Raw genomic sequence first — 15,361 nt, forward strand, 5'->3', positions numbered from 1 at the left:
CTGACCTCCCCCCCAACCCTCCACTAATCTCCACTCTCTTGTGCAAAGGGCATTAATGGCAAAGAGATACCAATCTGGGGTGGGGGGTGGGGTTGCAGGACCAGGGACTCAGGGTCAACCCTGAGGGACAGGCTGGGGCTGGCAGGGGGATCTGGGAGGGAGGGGGCTGGGGAAGAGGCTCCTGAAACTGGCTGCTGCATAGGAGGGAGCAGGAGCTGGAGCCCGAGCACAGGGAGGACAGCTCTGAGAAGATGTTCTTGAGTCTTCTTCCCTCCTGCAGCAGAGTGCGGAAGGATACCCCTGGGTAGGGGTGGTGGATAATCTGCATCGCCACACTGTACTGAGGGATTTGGAGAGGGCGGCTGCACCCAGATTTAGCCCCAGAGCCATAACGCACGCACTAACATGTACTAAGGGGCACAGCATCTATACATGTTCCCCTGGTGCTGCCCTTTCTTCCACAGGTGTCAGTAGAGGTAAGGCTAGCTCAGATGCATGCCAATGAGCACATGCTAATCCCAGGTCCCTCTGGTACACACACCTACATATGGGCTTGGCGTTGGGGGTTGGGGGGCAGGGGGTTGTCACCAAGGAAGGACAGGCGTTTTCCCTGGACACAGAAACTGGACGCTCCACTGCTCTGGAAAAGAGCACAGCTGTACAACAGACCAAGACATCAAACCCAAACAAACTCCATCGCTAATATGAGGCAAGGTGGCAGCAGGATGAGGGTACAGAGCTGTCAGACAAGGCTGGAGAGACAGACATGCTGTCTGCCAGCTCCTGCTGTTCCCACCCTCTCCGCTGTCTCAGAGCAACTGCTCCCTGGGGTAGGTGAGTGATGGCCTGGGCCCCTGGAGCAGAGGGGCTGACAGTAGCAGGGTTCTGAGGTGAGAGGAGCTGCACAGCAGTCCCAGCCCACTCACCAAGGCAGCCTCACAAAAGACATGGGGCTTTATAAACACAGCACAAGCCCAAGTGGCCATTATATGGCCCGCAGCAAGTGAGCTGCACAGTCCCGCGACAGCACATGGACATGCAGTTACACACCCAGCTATGCACAAACACACACCCAGCCTTACATGCAGAGCTGTACATGTGGACACAGCCACACACATAGCAGTACACATAAACACACAACTGCATACACAGACACAGCCGTAATTCATAGCTCTACATGTGGACACACAGCTGTACACATGAACACATATACGTAGCTGTACAGGTGAACATGTCCACACATATATAGCTATACTCATGGACACACAGCTACAAAGACCTATAGCTTTACATATGGACACAGAAAAACACACAGCTTTACACATGAACACACCCCGCCAAACACAGTTGTACACAGACACATAACTACACACAGACAGCTGTATATGGACAAAGCCCCCCGAGTGATGCTCCCAGATAGCCAGCCTCACACCCCTATAATTCAACCAAAGTTAGACACTAAGCACAGCAACATGTGCACAGAGTCACATAGCCATCCACACAAGGTACAGCCACCACATAAAAGACCAAAGGCATGCGTGTGTTCGCATGCACACACGCAGATACACAGCCACTGGCAGGCACAGCGGGGATGTCCTCACCGGCTGGACAGATAACAGTGTCAGCACAGGCACACTCTAGCCACAGACACAAAGGCATACCTTGGAAGCAGACTGAGGCAGGCTGTGAGCTCCCCACTCCTGAGCCCCAGAGGGCACCCCATGCTCAGCTTTCACACCCCTTGTCCTGATCTGCTGCTCTCCAGCAGCCTGGGGGAACCTCTGGGGCTGCTGCAATGGAGGGGCAGCTGTCAAGTGGGGCCAAAGAACAGGGAGTGAAAGGCCTCCAATTCCCTCTACCCCCCCCCCCCAGGGTACCTGGCCAAGTTCTTTCCTCTCCTCAGGTTGGGGGTGCTCCTGCCCACTCTGGGGTCCCCAAGAACCAGAACCATTGTGGAACAAACAAATGCACAGTACAAATCCAGGTAAAACAAAGAAAAGCATTTGCTTTATTCTGGGTCCTGGAAGCTCCAATGTGAATCTGAAAAAAAGATGTAACAGAGGTGGCAGCCGCGGGGGCTCGGTGCCAACGGTCCCGGCTCCTTTGGCTCTGGGAGCTGAGAGGGCAGTGAGGAGAAGGCTTAGCCAGAGGCCCAGGGCAGTAGAAGTCAGGTCCGCTTGAGACCCCTGGCCCCAGCCTGAGCCCGGGAGGTGGAGGAAGAAGAGGACTGAAGAGGCTGCTCAGTTCCTTAGCAACTGCACCACAGGAAGGTGCAGGCTGTGGGTTACTCCTCGCCCTTCTCAGGGGTACTGGGCTCCCGGGGCCACTTGGCAACCCCAAGGGGTTCAGCCTCAGGGCCGACCCTTGCCTCCCCAAGGGGTCCCTCGCCCTCCAGGTCCAGCTCCTCAAAGGAGGAGCCGCTGGCACCCGACTCGCTGTAGCTGTGCTCACTGCGGGTGTCACCATCATCCCAGCCACGGCTGCTCACCCCAGGGGACAGTGTGGCAGCTGAAGTCTCCCGGCTGCCAGGACCCACCTCCAGGCTTACAGAACTTGTGTCACTCATCGTGTCAGTTCCTGGAGGAAGAGGGAGCACAGGTTAGCTAGGGCCCCCACCCCCTCCTCCAGGGAGAGGACTGAGGCTCTCCCACCAGCCCAGCAACTCAGCATACACAGTGTGCTCATGAATAATAAAGCTGCCCCTGGCTCAAGAGGCTCATTCCAGCTGCCCTCTGCCCTGTCTTGAGCTGCACTGGCAGGGCAGAGGGACAGAACAGGGAGGGAGTGAGAGAGGACAGCCTGCTGTATACTCCTCTCCCTACCCTGAATTAGCCTCAGCTCCCTGCACTCCCACAAAGCCTGCTGCCCCCCAGCCCCCAATAGTCCATTAAGGACCATTCAGCCCCAACCTGAGAAGCTGAGGGTAGGACAGAGATTTAAGTAGTGTCCCCTCCTCCACCCCCTATTTCAGGCTTGGAGAGAGGTTTCTCCAAGGCCAGAACACTGCCCATAAGGCCTGAGGACAGGAGAATGGACCAGGAGGCCTGCTCTCCTGTGTCCCTCCCCCATGCAGGGCTCCCCAAGGGGCAGCCATATCCCTGCCTCTGGCCCACACTGAGCCCCAGTTTGAGGAGGAGGCTGGGGCAGGAGTGGGATGGAGAAGTCCTGAGAAATCCTCGACCAATTACACGGGAGGAGGGTGTTGGGACGAAGCATTTTAAGGACTTTCTTCTTCTATGCCTGGGTCACCCCAGAGAAGTCCTTACCCATCCCCAACCACTAGTGGCTCCTGAGCCACAAAGCAGCAGAAGGGACCATGGGAGAACTCTGCAAGTGGCTGGAGTGCCCTGAGATGTCTCCCAGCCTGCTCCTCCCACCCCCAACACGTCCTCCAGGGCAGGTTCATCTGCCCTGCTCAGGAGCAGCCCCTCAATTCACCTCCTCAGGTCAGAGGCACTGACAGCAGTTGGGGGTGGCAAGGAGGAGCAAAGAGCTCAGGCCTACTGTGCGTAGGAATCCAGATCGAGAAAAGGCGGATATGCTTCCCTTCCTGTGTGAGAGGGAAGGGGGCAGCTATCAAACATCACAGAAAGTGACGGGTGGGCCAGCTTCCTCAGATCCTGTCTCCATGGTGATTGAGCCCCGAGCCCGGCACAGCTGGGGACTGCTTGGCGTTTCGGACTTGGCCTGGAACTTTCACTGAACCTCAGCTGGAGCCCAGGGTGAGGGGTGGGGTGGGGTGGGATCTGCTCCCTCAGCCTCCTCGGCCCCAAGATGACCTCTGGGACCTACTGACAGAGGTGAGATGAGCCCTGTAAGTGCCAGGTTGCTGGCCCAGGGCCCTCTTCTTGCTGGGGCCTCAGTCATGGCTCCCAGGGTGGAGGTATTCAAGAGTGAGCCAGGACTACTCCCTGAATTATAGGTGGTTCCCTCTGACCCTGGGGCAGGACTCCAGCCCCTCTTTCTTGCCTTAAATAATGACTGGTGCCCCAGAGGCTGCAGGCCTGAAAGGAGCAAAGGAGGGGGATAATTTCTCCCTGGCCCCATTAAGTTCAATCCACCCACCCACCCAATGGCTCTCTCGGGACCCAGGTATGGGAACCTGCCTGCTTGCCAGCTAGCTGCCTCCTCCCTCTCCCAGTTCCTAGGCTAGGAATGATCAGAGGAAGGAGCCCAGGGGTGCCCCTTCAGGCCAGGGACCAGCATGCTGCACGAGGACAGCCCCTGGGTACATGTGGACACTTCTGGCAAAGGAGTCCAAGGCAGGGAAGTGGCAACCCTCCAGCTCCATCAAGGTCTGCACAGGAGGAAGTCCAGAGTCCTGGGTCTGTGTCCCAGGGCAGAAGAGGCCAGGCAAGGCAGGGTAGCACCTAAATCCCAAAGGCTGCTGAAGCAGAAAATGAAGCTGCCACCTCACCCCAGTCCCTCTCTCCTCCACTGCCCAGAGCCAGTGCAAGAAGATCAAATATTCATTGCCTCTCTGGAGCTAAATAATACATCAATGTAATAACAGGCGCAAGGCAGCTAATCACCCCCCTTTCACCTCCCAGCCCAAGCGGGGGGCACAGCAGGGAGGCAGACAGGGACAAGCCAAGCCTTGGGCAGACAGGCATCCACCACACACTGCTGCGCAAGTGGCATGCACCTGGCAGGCAGACACCCAGAGTCCGCCCCAGGTGCCAGGGCAGACCCTATCAGCGGAGAGCAGACCCCTTGCCCCCACTCCAGGGAATGGGTGGGCAGGCTGGTGGGTAGGACAGGCCAAGGAGCCGGGGGCGTGGGAGCTAGGTTGCAGCCAGCTGTAGTGGGTGCCAAGCAGTCCTTCAACACCCTGGCAGGCGGTGTTTGAAAGGGGAGCTGAGTGGGGGGGAAAAGAAAAGGGGTGCAGGCAGCTGAAGGAGGTTGAAAGAAGGTCAAGGTGCTCCCTCCTGCCCTGGGGACTGCCTTGGCCTGCTGACCTTGTGGTATGTCCTGTGCCCACAGTAGGGGCACTGAAGAGTGTCTGCCAGGCACTACCAGGCCGGTGGAAGCAGTGCCCCATGGAGGTAATTAAGTGGCAGATGAAGTTAACTGTGTTGGACATGGCCCCTAGGGAGTGAAGGCTGCCTCCCAGTACCCACCCCCTGCCCCCGCCAACACATGTCTCTCAGGGTGACCTTGGCTGTTGAAGATTGGATGGACAGAGAGAGTCTCCTAAAGCAGGAGGTGAAGCGGGACAGTCACTCTCCTCCCAGCCCTGTACCACTGCCACAGGTCATGGACCTCCAGAGTCACATGAGGCTCCACCAGCATGGCCAAGCCTTAGACCCTCTAAGACCACTTGGGATGTTACCAGCAGGTCCCCTCGCACCTGGGGACAGCTCAGGGTTACAAGAGGTCACGAAAGGGGGTAGGCTGAGAGCAGGCAAGCAACCTACTGGCCTGGACCTGGGGTAGGAAGGCTGGCTCTGATGGAAGGGGCAGGGTGCTGATCTCCTGGCTCCCCTCTGCATGCTCTCTGGTTCCTCTTTGACTGATTCATTGATTTATTTATTCTTGGCTACATCGGGTCTTAGCTGCTGCACGTGGGCTTTCTCTAGTTGTGGCGAGCAGGGGCTGCTCTTCGTTGTGGTGCACAGGTTTCTCATTGCGGTGGCTTCTCTTGTTGCGGAGCATGGGCTCTAGGCACATGGCCTTCAGTAGTTGTGGCTCGTGGGCTCTAGAGCGCAGGCTCAGTAGTTGTGGCGCACGGGCTTAGTTGTTCCGCGGCATGTGGGATCTTCCCGGACCAGGGCTCGAACCCGTGTCCCCTGTATTGGCAGGTGGATTCTTAACCACTGGGCCACCAGGGAAGTCCCCCTGTTCCTCTTCGGAAGGAAGAAAGCAGCTGGCTCTGGGTGGGGCCCCATATTGGGGGACACCTTGTTCCTCTCCTTACCTTCCATATCCAGAGCCAATCTCACTTCCTGACGAGCCCACCCAAGTGATGCCTTTCCTGAGCAGCCTCAGCCCCCTCCCATGAGCATCCAGCTGTCTGTGATCTGTGTTTCCAAGGGTACTCCTGCTGCATCTGAAGGGAATCCAGGCAGGGTCTTTGTATCTGCATTGCCAGGGGTAACGTGTGAAGCCACACCTACATGGATCTGCGTGTCTAAGAACAAGTAACTCTGCACGTGGGTAGACGGGTCCCTTCTTCCACCTCTGTGAAGCTTCGCCTGGACACCCACAGTGCGACCCAGCCAGGGAGGAGGCCCCACCCTCTTCCCCCCGCAACACCCCTGCCCCGTACCTGTGCCATCCACCTGGGCATCATTGGCCTCTGCAGGGCCCCGGAATTTCCGCTCTGTCTCCTTCACCTCAGGCACATAGAAGTCTCCCTGCCGTGCCAGTGGGCACATGAAATAGATCTGGTCTTGCTGGTAGATCTCCAGCCGTGGGTGGGCACACAACTTCCGCTCCTTGTGGGAGAGCGCGAAAGGCGGAATGAGCCCTACAGGGCCTCAGACCCACACGTCCCTGAGTGGCCCCAGGAACTGTCCATTATTTATTCCCTCCCAGGGGGCTGGCTCTGCTTCCTGCCCCAATCTCCCGAGGGCACGCACACAGCATCCTAAGGGCAGGACCTCATACTCCAGGGGGCAGTGGTCTGAGGACCTGGGAGTCCTAGGAGAGGTGCTAAAAGAACCCAGGAGCCTGGCACTGCTAATCCTGGGACCAAAACGCTATTCCAGAAAGCACTGGTCTCACAGAGCCATGAAGCTTAGCACCCCAGAATACCCTAGGATAGGGACCCCACAGTCTTTGACCCCAGGCACCCAAGCCAAGCCAAGGTCTGACCTGCCAGACTTGCCATCTCAGGATCCCATGGCCCTGACCTCCTCTCTGCCCTGGACAATGCTGACTGACCCACCAATATCAGGAGAGGCAGTGCCCCTGACTCTCAGGCCTCTAGCCCCTGCCCTTGCAGACATGTTACTGACTAACCCTTAATAGGAGCTCCAGGCCAGCTAAACCTCTCTCTTACTCCCATTCCCCTGCTGGTTCAGGTCTATTCCAACCTCCGAGACTGTCAGATGTGGTTGGTTCCCACCCCTTCTCAGACCTGGGTCCTGAGTTTCAGCCAAGGGGGAGGTGGCAGACTCTAGGCTGGAGGAACAGACAAGACAAGTAGGTCTAATACTGGACACTGCCCAACTCCCCAGTGGGCTGAAGTGCCAGCTTATAGGGCCCCACGTGTAGACAGGCACTCCACTCCCTTCTGCGTGAACACAGAGCCCAGTGCTCCGTAGCCCCCAGTGTATGTGAAAGGGGCACAGATACATGCCAGAGCTGCCCTGAGACAGGCAGACAAACCAGAACAGGGGTCAAGTGCATCTTGCTCCTGAGCCTGCCCTCTTCCCGCAATGGAGCACAATTATCCACTAAGATGATTGCAAGGACCCTGCCCTGTCACTGCTCACCCGCCAGCCTTCACAACACGGCTATTTATAGCACCCGTCCGGCTCTCACCATGAGCTCTGAAATGAGCCTTCCACTTAGCGGTAATGAGAGACTTACTGCCCGGTGGGGAGAAGCCACTCCAGGACTCCACTTGTCTGCCTGCCTGGCCACGCTTAGGGTTGAGGAACCCCCCTCCAGTTGAAGCAAGTGAAGAGAGAGAAAAATGAGCCCCCGGGAGAGAGAGGGAAGGAAGGTTTATTTTATCCAGCCAGGGCCCTCAGCAGCCGGCTGGAGGCCACATGGGGGTGGATGTCCTGGCCCAAGGTCTAGCTGCAGCTCAGCCTCTGACTCCATGGGTGACCCAGGCAAGGCCTTTCGTCCTAAGACTCTGTGAGCTTGAACAGAGTGGGACACCCTAGCCCTGACACCTCCAGGGGCAGTGAAGGAAAGTCATTATTTTTAATAGTTTGAGTCTGACCTTCTTTGCTAACATGGGTGGCTCTTTTGGCCATCTAATAAGGCCATGCCCCCAGCTCTTCCCATCTCCAAACACATCAATGGCTGCCTCTGCTTTTCCACCTGCCCACACACCCACCCCAGCCCTGGTCTTCAGGAGGAGGGTGAACAAGAAGACAACATCAGGAATGAGTAGCTACCAGGCTCTGGGGCTCCTCTACTGCCAGCACCTGGGGGCGAGCATCTGCCAAACCTGAACCCCACTCAGTGAACTGGTCACGAGGCCAGGGTCAGGGAGGCTCCCTGAAGAAGGTCCAGGTCATTCCCTGATAGCTAGAGGGAAAGGGCTCCCGAACCCAATCAGGGCATGGCCTTCACCAGCATTCCATACTCTGGGCATTCAAAGGGTCCAAAAGGAAGCTGCTGAGAGGTGATCAGCTACCCGGAGGCCCATCTCTCAAGGGCTGAAGACAGTCGGCTTTTGGGGATGCTTCTAGGAATCAGAGCCTGTGTCCACCCAGAAATTCCAGGGACAACCCTCGCCAACACTCAAGCCACCTGCCTAGCTTTCCTTTTGGAAGTAACAGGGATGATAAGAGGGAGCAGCGCCCTTTCCACCCTCTCCTGGAGGCCAGGCATCAGGGTGGGTAGCACCAAGCAGCCACCCTTGCCAACTGCTCTGCCAGCCCCCTCATTGGCAGGCGGGAGGCAGCTCTCTGTGGCTGCTCTGTGCATCTGCCTCCTCCGGAGAGCCCGGTTCTGAAGTTGCCTGGCTGTGGACAGCCCCGTTGCCATGGAAACTGCATCCTCCATCCTTGCTGTCGCCTTCATCTCAAAGCCATCCGGGAGAACAGAGGAACAGGGGAGACAGAGGAGGGAGAGAAAACTGTGGCCTGGGGCTACCCAGCCCTTCCTTCCCTGCCCAGCCCTCCCTCCTCACAGCATCCCACACAGAGAATGCCAGTTGCCCAAGCCTGTCCCCAGGCCCCTGGAGGGGCAGCCTAATACCCGAGCCCAGCCCAGTCCTACCCAAGCCACCTGGGGGACCCTGGCCCTCCCTACTGGAGAGAGGCATGGAGCTAATTAAAATCTCATTGACGGCTCAGCCCAAATCATTTTAACACATGCTGGATCCTGTCAAAATTCAGACTCAGGGGCAGAGAAGGGGCAGGAAGAAGGTAAAGGCAGAAACTTCCAAACCAGGCCCATAGATAGGGGGAGGGGCTTATAAGTGTCCCTGTAGCCTCTCCTTGAGATCCCTCTCCACGCTCTGCCCACTGACCAAGAATGAGTTCAGTGGGGGGCTGGGGATGGAGGGTGGGGGCAGGACTAGCCATATGCCCTGTCCCTAAGTGATCAGGCAGAGAGAACAAGCCCTTTCCCTCCCAGCCAGGTGCAGTCTCTGAGGGAAGAGAGGATAGCCATGGGCCAGCTCTCAGGTCCTCTCTGCACAGCAGGAGCTGTGGCCCGGGCAGCGTGTTGATGACCTGGTAAATATTGGAAAATCATCGAAGTAAGGCAAGGCCAGCTGCTTCTCCCTCAGCTAGCCTCAGGGAGCCCTTGGAGAACTGACTGTCAAGGACACCAGGCCAATGCCACACTGGGCCGGTACTGCTGGGGAAAGGGGACTGACTGGATGGGCCTGGAGTCTTCCCAGCCCTGGGCACAACCCCTCCCACAGACCAGACAGCCAGACGCTTGAGGAAGCATCACCAGGACAGGGGAACCTGCTCTGGCCACTGAAGCTACGGGCTACCTGATGAGGCCACAAACCAGGGCAACTCATTCGCACACGCAGACTCAAGGGGATCACAAAGCCCTGCTCCAAGGTGGGAGAGATGCAGATGTCTATAATCCTCCCCGCCTAATAGGAAGAAGTCAGCTAATCATGCCAAGGTGCCACTAGGAACTGCTAGAAACTGGATTCCAGAGTTCCAGTCCCTCAGACACACCTCCAAGGATTCCCTCCCCCCTGGGGCTTCCACAAACAGAAACAATAGGTGGACTTGGTACACCACCCATAATGCAGGGATTTCCAGGAGACCTCAGCCACCAGCACTCCCCCCACCACTCCTGCACCAACACCAGGTGCTCACACCGCCCACAGGGGTGCCGGCAGACAAGGGAAGGAGCAGCACACAAAAGGCTGCCATGGTGCCACTGACCTGGCTACCTTGGGAACACACCACACGCTCCCTCCTCACCTCAGGCTGAGCTCTTGTCCTGGGTGGGGTGCAGCTCAGGGCTCCTGCAAAGGCACCAGATTGGCATATGCCGAGCCAAGGTTTCCCCATAGGACCCACAGTGCCACCCCTGGTAGTTCTTACTGAATTAGGAGAGGGGAGGAGGGAAGAAAGAGAGAGGACTTGAACTACTCTCATTTGGTGTTCTGCTCTCAAACCATCAACCTGTGCCCTGGCCTGGGCTAGGGGTGGGGAGAGTGTGGCGTGCAGAAGAGGTCAGGCCCAGCAGGGGAGACATGGTGGATCCCATTCCCAGGCTGCCCAGAGCCTGGGTTTGCTCAGAGCTATGCGGCCTCAAATCCTCAAAAGGACAAGGCAATGGGTGCAGGCCAAGGTCTGGGTCATGCATCTCCTAGATGAGCTCTAGGCCCAGAAAGGGATGAGGTCTGCTCTATCAATCTCCACCCCATCACAGCCCTCTACTTCCTGTCTCACTGAAGTGAGGGGCCCTGGGTCTTCCTGTTCACTCTGAGTGGACCAGTCCTACCTATCCCTCCACGCCAGGCTGGAGAGCTGGGCAGCCACACAGCCAGCAAACAGCTGTTGCATCCCACCCAAGGTGATGGCATCTCTTCACTGGGTGAAGTGAGGCATGCTCATTTTTAATTTCACAGACACTGACGTGCACCCGCCTGCACATAGCAGTCCCTGCCAAGTGGGGGCTCAGACCCTGGAGGCCCCTTAGGCAGCTGGTCTGCATCGAATGTGCAAAGTGATGGGGGAGGCGCAGCGGGGGCTGCTGCTGGAATGTGGCACATTGTTATTACTCTGCCCAGGAACTTCCGTCAACTTCCCTCTCCCATGCTCCCTCTTATACCCAATGGGCCTTTCAACAGCCTCTGGACCAAAACCTAAGCCTGTCTGTGGGGCAGGAAGTGACAGCAGGAGACAGCTCTGGGGATGCTGCAGTGCTAGCAAGGGAGAGCCTGCAGAAGGGATGGTGAGTACCCTTCTCCCTTGGAGCAGGACAGCCCAAAGCTCTGCAAATGAGAGGCAAAGGAGAAAAGGAATGAGATGGGGTTGCCAGGGACGGGACATAGGGGGAAGGAAGTGGCAGAAAGAGCTCCGGGCAGGAGCCCAGAGCCTTGGCCTAGCTATTGACCCCTCCCTGGGTCTCAATCTCCCCAACTGTAAAATAAAGAGATTGGAATAGATGATCTTAAAATAAGTGAGAAATTGGAAAATATGAACAAAACCCCCATTACTTAAAGACAATTGTACACTTGAAAAACCCAAAAAGAATCAATGGAGAAGCTACCAAAAATATTAAGCTCACAAAATTAACAAAAGCACAGCCCATTTTTCTGTGCACTAATCAGCCAGTTAGAAGATATAATGGAAGAAAGAGATGAAGGCCCTCTTGGGGTCAGGTCTAGCCCAGGGCCGAACGGGGAGCCCACCCCCACCCCAAATGGCAGGGGAGGGGATGGCAGAGAAGCAAGGCTTGGGTGGGAGTCTGGGGAAGACTGCAGAAGGGGGAAGGTGTGAGGGAGAGCAGGGCGCTGTGCCTGGCACCCCAGCCTGCTGTGCCTGCTGCCGCTGCTGCCTGAAGACTTTTCATTTTCACCTCAGAGCCGGCAGCTTGCCATGCAATTTACACCTCTGCTCATATTCCTTCTCACCCAGGCCATGGCTTCCTGGGCAGCCCAAGAGGGGGGCCTCAGCAGCAGTGGAGACCAGCGTGGGCTGGGGCAGAAGCAGGCAAGAGTAGTTCCCTCTAAGCAGGCACAGGGGGCACAGGCCCTTAAGCATCCTAATACCTGGGTGGGCTAGGCAGGTCCTGATCTGCAGCCATGCCCAGCCTTTCCCCAGGGTCCAGATAGCCAATACTCAATCCCAGCTCAGCCCTGCTCTGGCCTTCTGAGCCCTTGTGGAGCAAGAGCAGAGGGCTGGGGAGTGTGGGGGTGAGTACCTACACGGGGAGCTCAGGGGCTCAGACCTGGGATCCTAACACTCTCCCTTCCAAATGAAGGGGAGCCACAGCCTCCCAGACGACGCTGCTGCCATGGCAGGCTCCATAGCCCATCCCTCTCCGAGATCCTGCCACTTAGTCTGCAGCATCTGTGCAGTCAAGGACCTTGAGCCCAGTTCGGCTTATAAGCCAACGAAAATGTTGCTGATTGATTATCCAGCAGCAGGAAGGCTGCTTGGTGCAGATGGAGCCATGAAGTCAAGCACCTGGGAGCCAGAGGAATCAGGAAGTGCCAGAGGGAAGGACAGCTGGGCAAGTGGGGACGGAGAGGTGGGGAGAAAGACAGAAGGTAACGGAGGAGGAGAAGGCCCTGAATTTCTCATCTCTGACTGGTACCTCTACTTGCTGCTCAGGAAAGACCTTCCCTCTGGAGCCTTAGGTTTCCTGTCTGCATAAGCAGACAGACAGCCTCTCCCGATCTGAGGGCTCCACTAAAAGGCAGAGTTTTTCTGCTCTGGAGGGATCTCCCTCCTTGGAATCTCTCCTCCTTCCTTGTTCCTGAAATCCCAAGCTCTCTGGAAAAGAGCAAAAGAATCCTTCCTTGGTAAGGCCCATCTGCCTGGGGAAAAAGGCTCTCTCTGGATTGGTGATGGCCCAAGCCCACAGCACCATCCAGACAAGCCTCAGCCCCCAGGGTCCTGCAGGGCTGCCAAGCTACAATATCTGAGCTGGTATTTCGAGAGTGGTGGCTCCCACGCCCGCCCCAGCAAAGGCTGGCTTTGTGCTTTCATTACTGGGATAGGGGAGTGGGGAGGGGTGAAGCCTGAGAGGCTGAGGAACAAGTTTCAGGGCCCCAGGCCGGCAGAGGGGAGAGCCTTAGCCTCCTGTGTGGGTCCCCACACCTCAACATCCAGGGGCAACTTCCTAAGGGGAGTCAGGGAAGCCAAGCCTTGGTGTGTGTTTGTGGAATTGGGATGGGGGGGGTCTCCTCCTGGCCCGGGGAAATCTGGGAATGGAGAGTCACTGCTACTTTCTGCTAACTTCTGTTACTCTCTTTCAGAGTTGGACTGTGGCCTCTGGCTCTTCCTCTCCATCCCCCAGTGCTCAAGTCCTGTTCCAAAGCCAGCCTGGATGCTGTCACTCATCTGATCACATACCATTAGTGGCTCTCTAAAACCTGCAGGACCCAGCCTCATCTCTTGGGCCCAAATTCTTGCTCCTCCCCTGTACTCCATCCACAATGGATACACAGGCCATGTCCACGTCAATGCCTCTGCCTGACCTGCCTTCCTACCTGGAGAACACTACCCATCCTTCAAGGTTCAGCCCAAATTTCCCCACCCCCAAAGGTTGCTTTGCCTTTCCCAGTGAATCCATCTCTCCCCTCCCCACCCCACTCCCCCTAGGCTAAGCCCTGTGGCTGGGAGAGATGGTGGGAGGAAAGAGTTCTGGGGGCTTATCATTCAGCCCCAGGTCCTGGTGCTACTGAGCACACCCTCCTCCCTGAACTGGGGCAGGCCAATTAGCAGGTCGCAGCCCTGGCAGGTAAGCTAGCCCTGGAGCCATCTCCACCTCACTGAGGGTAAGGACATGAGGACCAATAAGGCACCTGCAGCAGCTGCTTCCTGTGCCCAGAACAGCTGCCAAGGTAACCCTTAATGAGTCCCTGCTGGGCAAATGGGCAGCCAGGCTCTTCCTGCCTTTTGCTTCTGGCTCCCCCAGCAGGCTCCCAAATCGACAGCCTCAGCCTATGACTCTGCCCACCAGGGCTGGAGACAGAGGGTCAAGTGGGTGTTAGGCCACAGTGCTGCTATTATCCCAGGCCCACTCTGGGTACCACTCCCAGTGCATCCCAAGCTCATGACAGTCCTCAGCCTCTTGGCCCCAGCCCCAATCATGGACAGAGCAGAGTGGCAAAAGGCATGTAGCCATCAGTGATTCTCTGCCCAGGGGATCCAGTCTGGACTTGGCCACTGCTTCAACTCCTGACCTTGGGTAACCTCCCCTCCCTAGGTCTCACTGTCGTTACTGGTAAAACAATGGGGATGCTGGCTTTGATTAGGACCCTATGCCTGCCTCCTAGCTCATTCCTCCATGCCCCAAACAATGCCACACAAAAGAGGACCCAGTAAATAAGTGCAGAGTAAGTGACTGAGCTGAGATACCAGGAAGGCCTTCCTTATTAAAAATAAAGCTCGGGAACTCTCCCAAATTAGCTCAGCAAAGGTGATGGGCAGGGAAAGAGATGACCCCAAATTTCATATTCTATGGGGGCTTCCTTACCTGGATTCCCACTGCCAGGACCATCCTGCTCCCTACTGGTGTTTTGGCCTCAGTGTGGACTCAAACCACCCCCATCACTGACTCCCTCAAAGTCACCCAGACAGTCTGAGGGAAAACAAACACAGGAGATTGTGAGCCACTGGGCAGGACCCAGACTCTGACCATGCTGCTGGGAGCTTCCTCCCTGCTCACGCTCAACAGGATGACCCACTTCTGTAGCCACCCTGCTGAGGCAGCTGAGTCCCCCGCTCCTTAGTTTCCAGCTGGCTGTCCCTTGACACTGCCAGCCTATCACCCACCACTCAGGAATTCAGTCACATCCACTCCAGGGAAATCTCCACCGTGACACTCCCCAGGGCTTCCTCCAGGTCCAGCTTCCAGCTCCCCCAGAAAGTGCCTCTTCTGGGAACCCCTCCTGCCCCTGCCTGCACAAGGGATGAGCCCTGGCACCTCCCAGCTCCACTCACACTGCAACTGCCACGGCGTCCTCAGGATCTAGAACAGACATGCAGTTGGCCAGGGGTGGAAGAGGCATCTGCCCAATGGTGTCCCCCTCTTAGGACAGAGGTTTTCAAACCAGTTAAGTCTCAAACATCCTCCTCCAAACAAAAGCTCAGGAGGTCATCTGATGTGTAAAACCCAGAGGCAGAGCTACTCCAGCTGAGGCAAGTAAAGGTCTGAGTGCAGCCCCCTATCACTGGCTGCCAGCCACAGGGGTACCTTAGCACAGCCCCTAGGCTCTGGCCCCCAGAGCAGTCTGAGAACTAAGGTCTGGGGTCCCTGCTCACAGCTGTCCCTGGTAGAACAGCCCCATCAACCCAGCTATCCCAGAACTCTACCACCAAGGTTCCCCCACTGGCTCACTATACCTGCTCTGCCTACCACACATCTCCAATTCTATGGAGAAAGAGCCACTATCTGACCTCCAGGGCCTGCCTGCATTTACCCAGCCAACCAGCCTCCACACAGACAATGCCCTCCCTAAACTCAGGAGATGCCCAAACATCACAAGGAGACCTCCCTTGAAAACCTGGGGAAAGCAGAGACC

The 15,361-nt window shown here is 56.9% G+C and overlaps 1 protein-coding gene across 4 annotated transcripts in view; it reads right to left on the minus strand.

Moving 5' to 3' along the window:
* Window positions 1-1,985: 1,985 nt before the first annotated feature.
* The window catches only part of TEX264 (testis expressed 264, ER-phagy receptor), a 29,398-nt gene continuing 16,022 nt past the window's right edge, over window positions 1,986-15,361 (minus strand). For all 4 annotated transcript variants that reach the window (XM_012532357.3, XM_033424501.2, XM_049693571.1 and 1 more), the window contains 2 exons: window positions 6,269-6,437; window positions 1,986-2,577 (listed from right to left, as the gene is read on the minus strand). In XM_012532357.3, the coding sequence (XP_012387811.1) occupies window positions 2,285-2,577; window positions 6,269-6,437 (462 nt within the window). In that variant the 3' untranslated portion in view covers window positions 1,986-2,284. The remainder of the gene's footprint in view (window positions 2,578-6,268; window positions 6,438-15,361) is intronic.

This window comes from Orcinus orca, chromosome 10, assembly GCF_937001465.1.
Source record: "Orcinus orca chromosome 10, mOrcOrc1.1, whole genome shotgun sequence".
In the NCBI taxonomy this organism is placed as follows: domain Eukaryota; kingdom Metazoa; phylum Chordata; class Mammalia; order Artiodactyla; family Delphinidae; genus Orcinus; species Orcinus orca.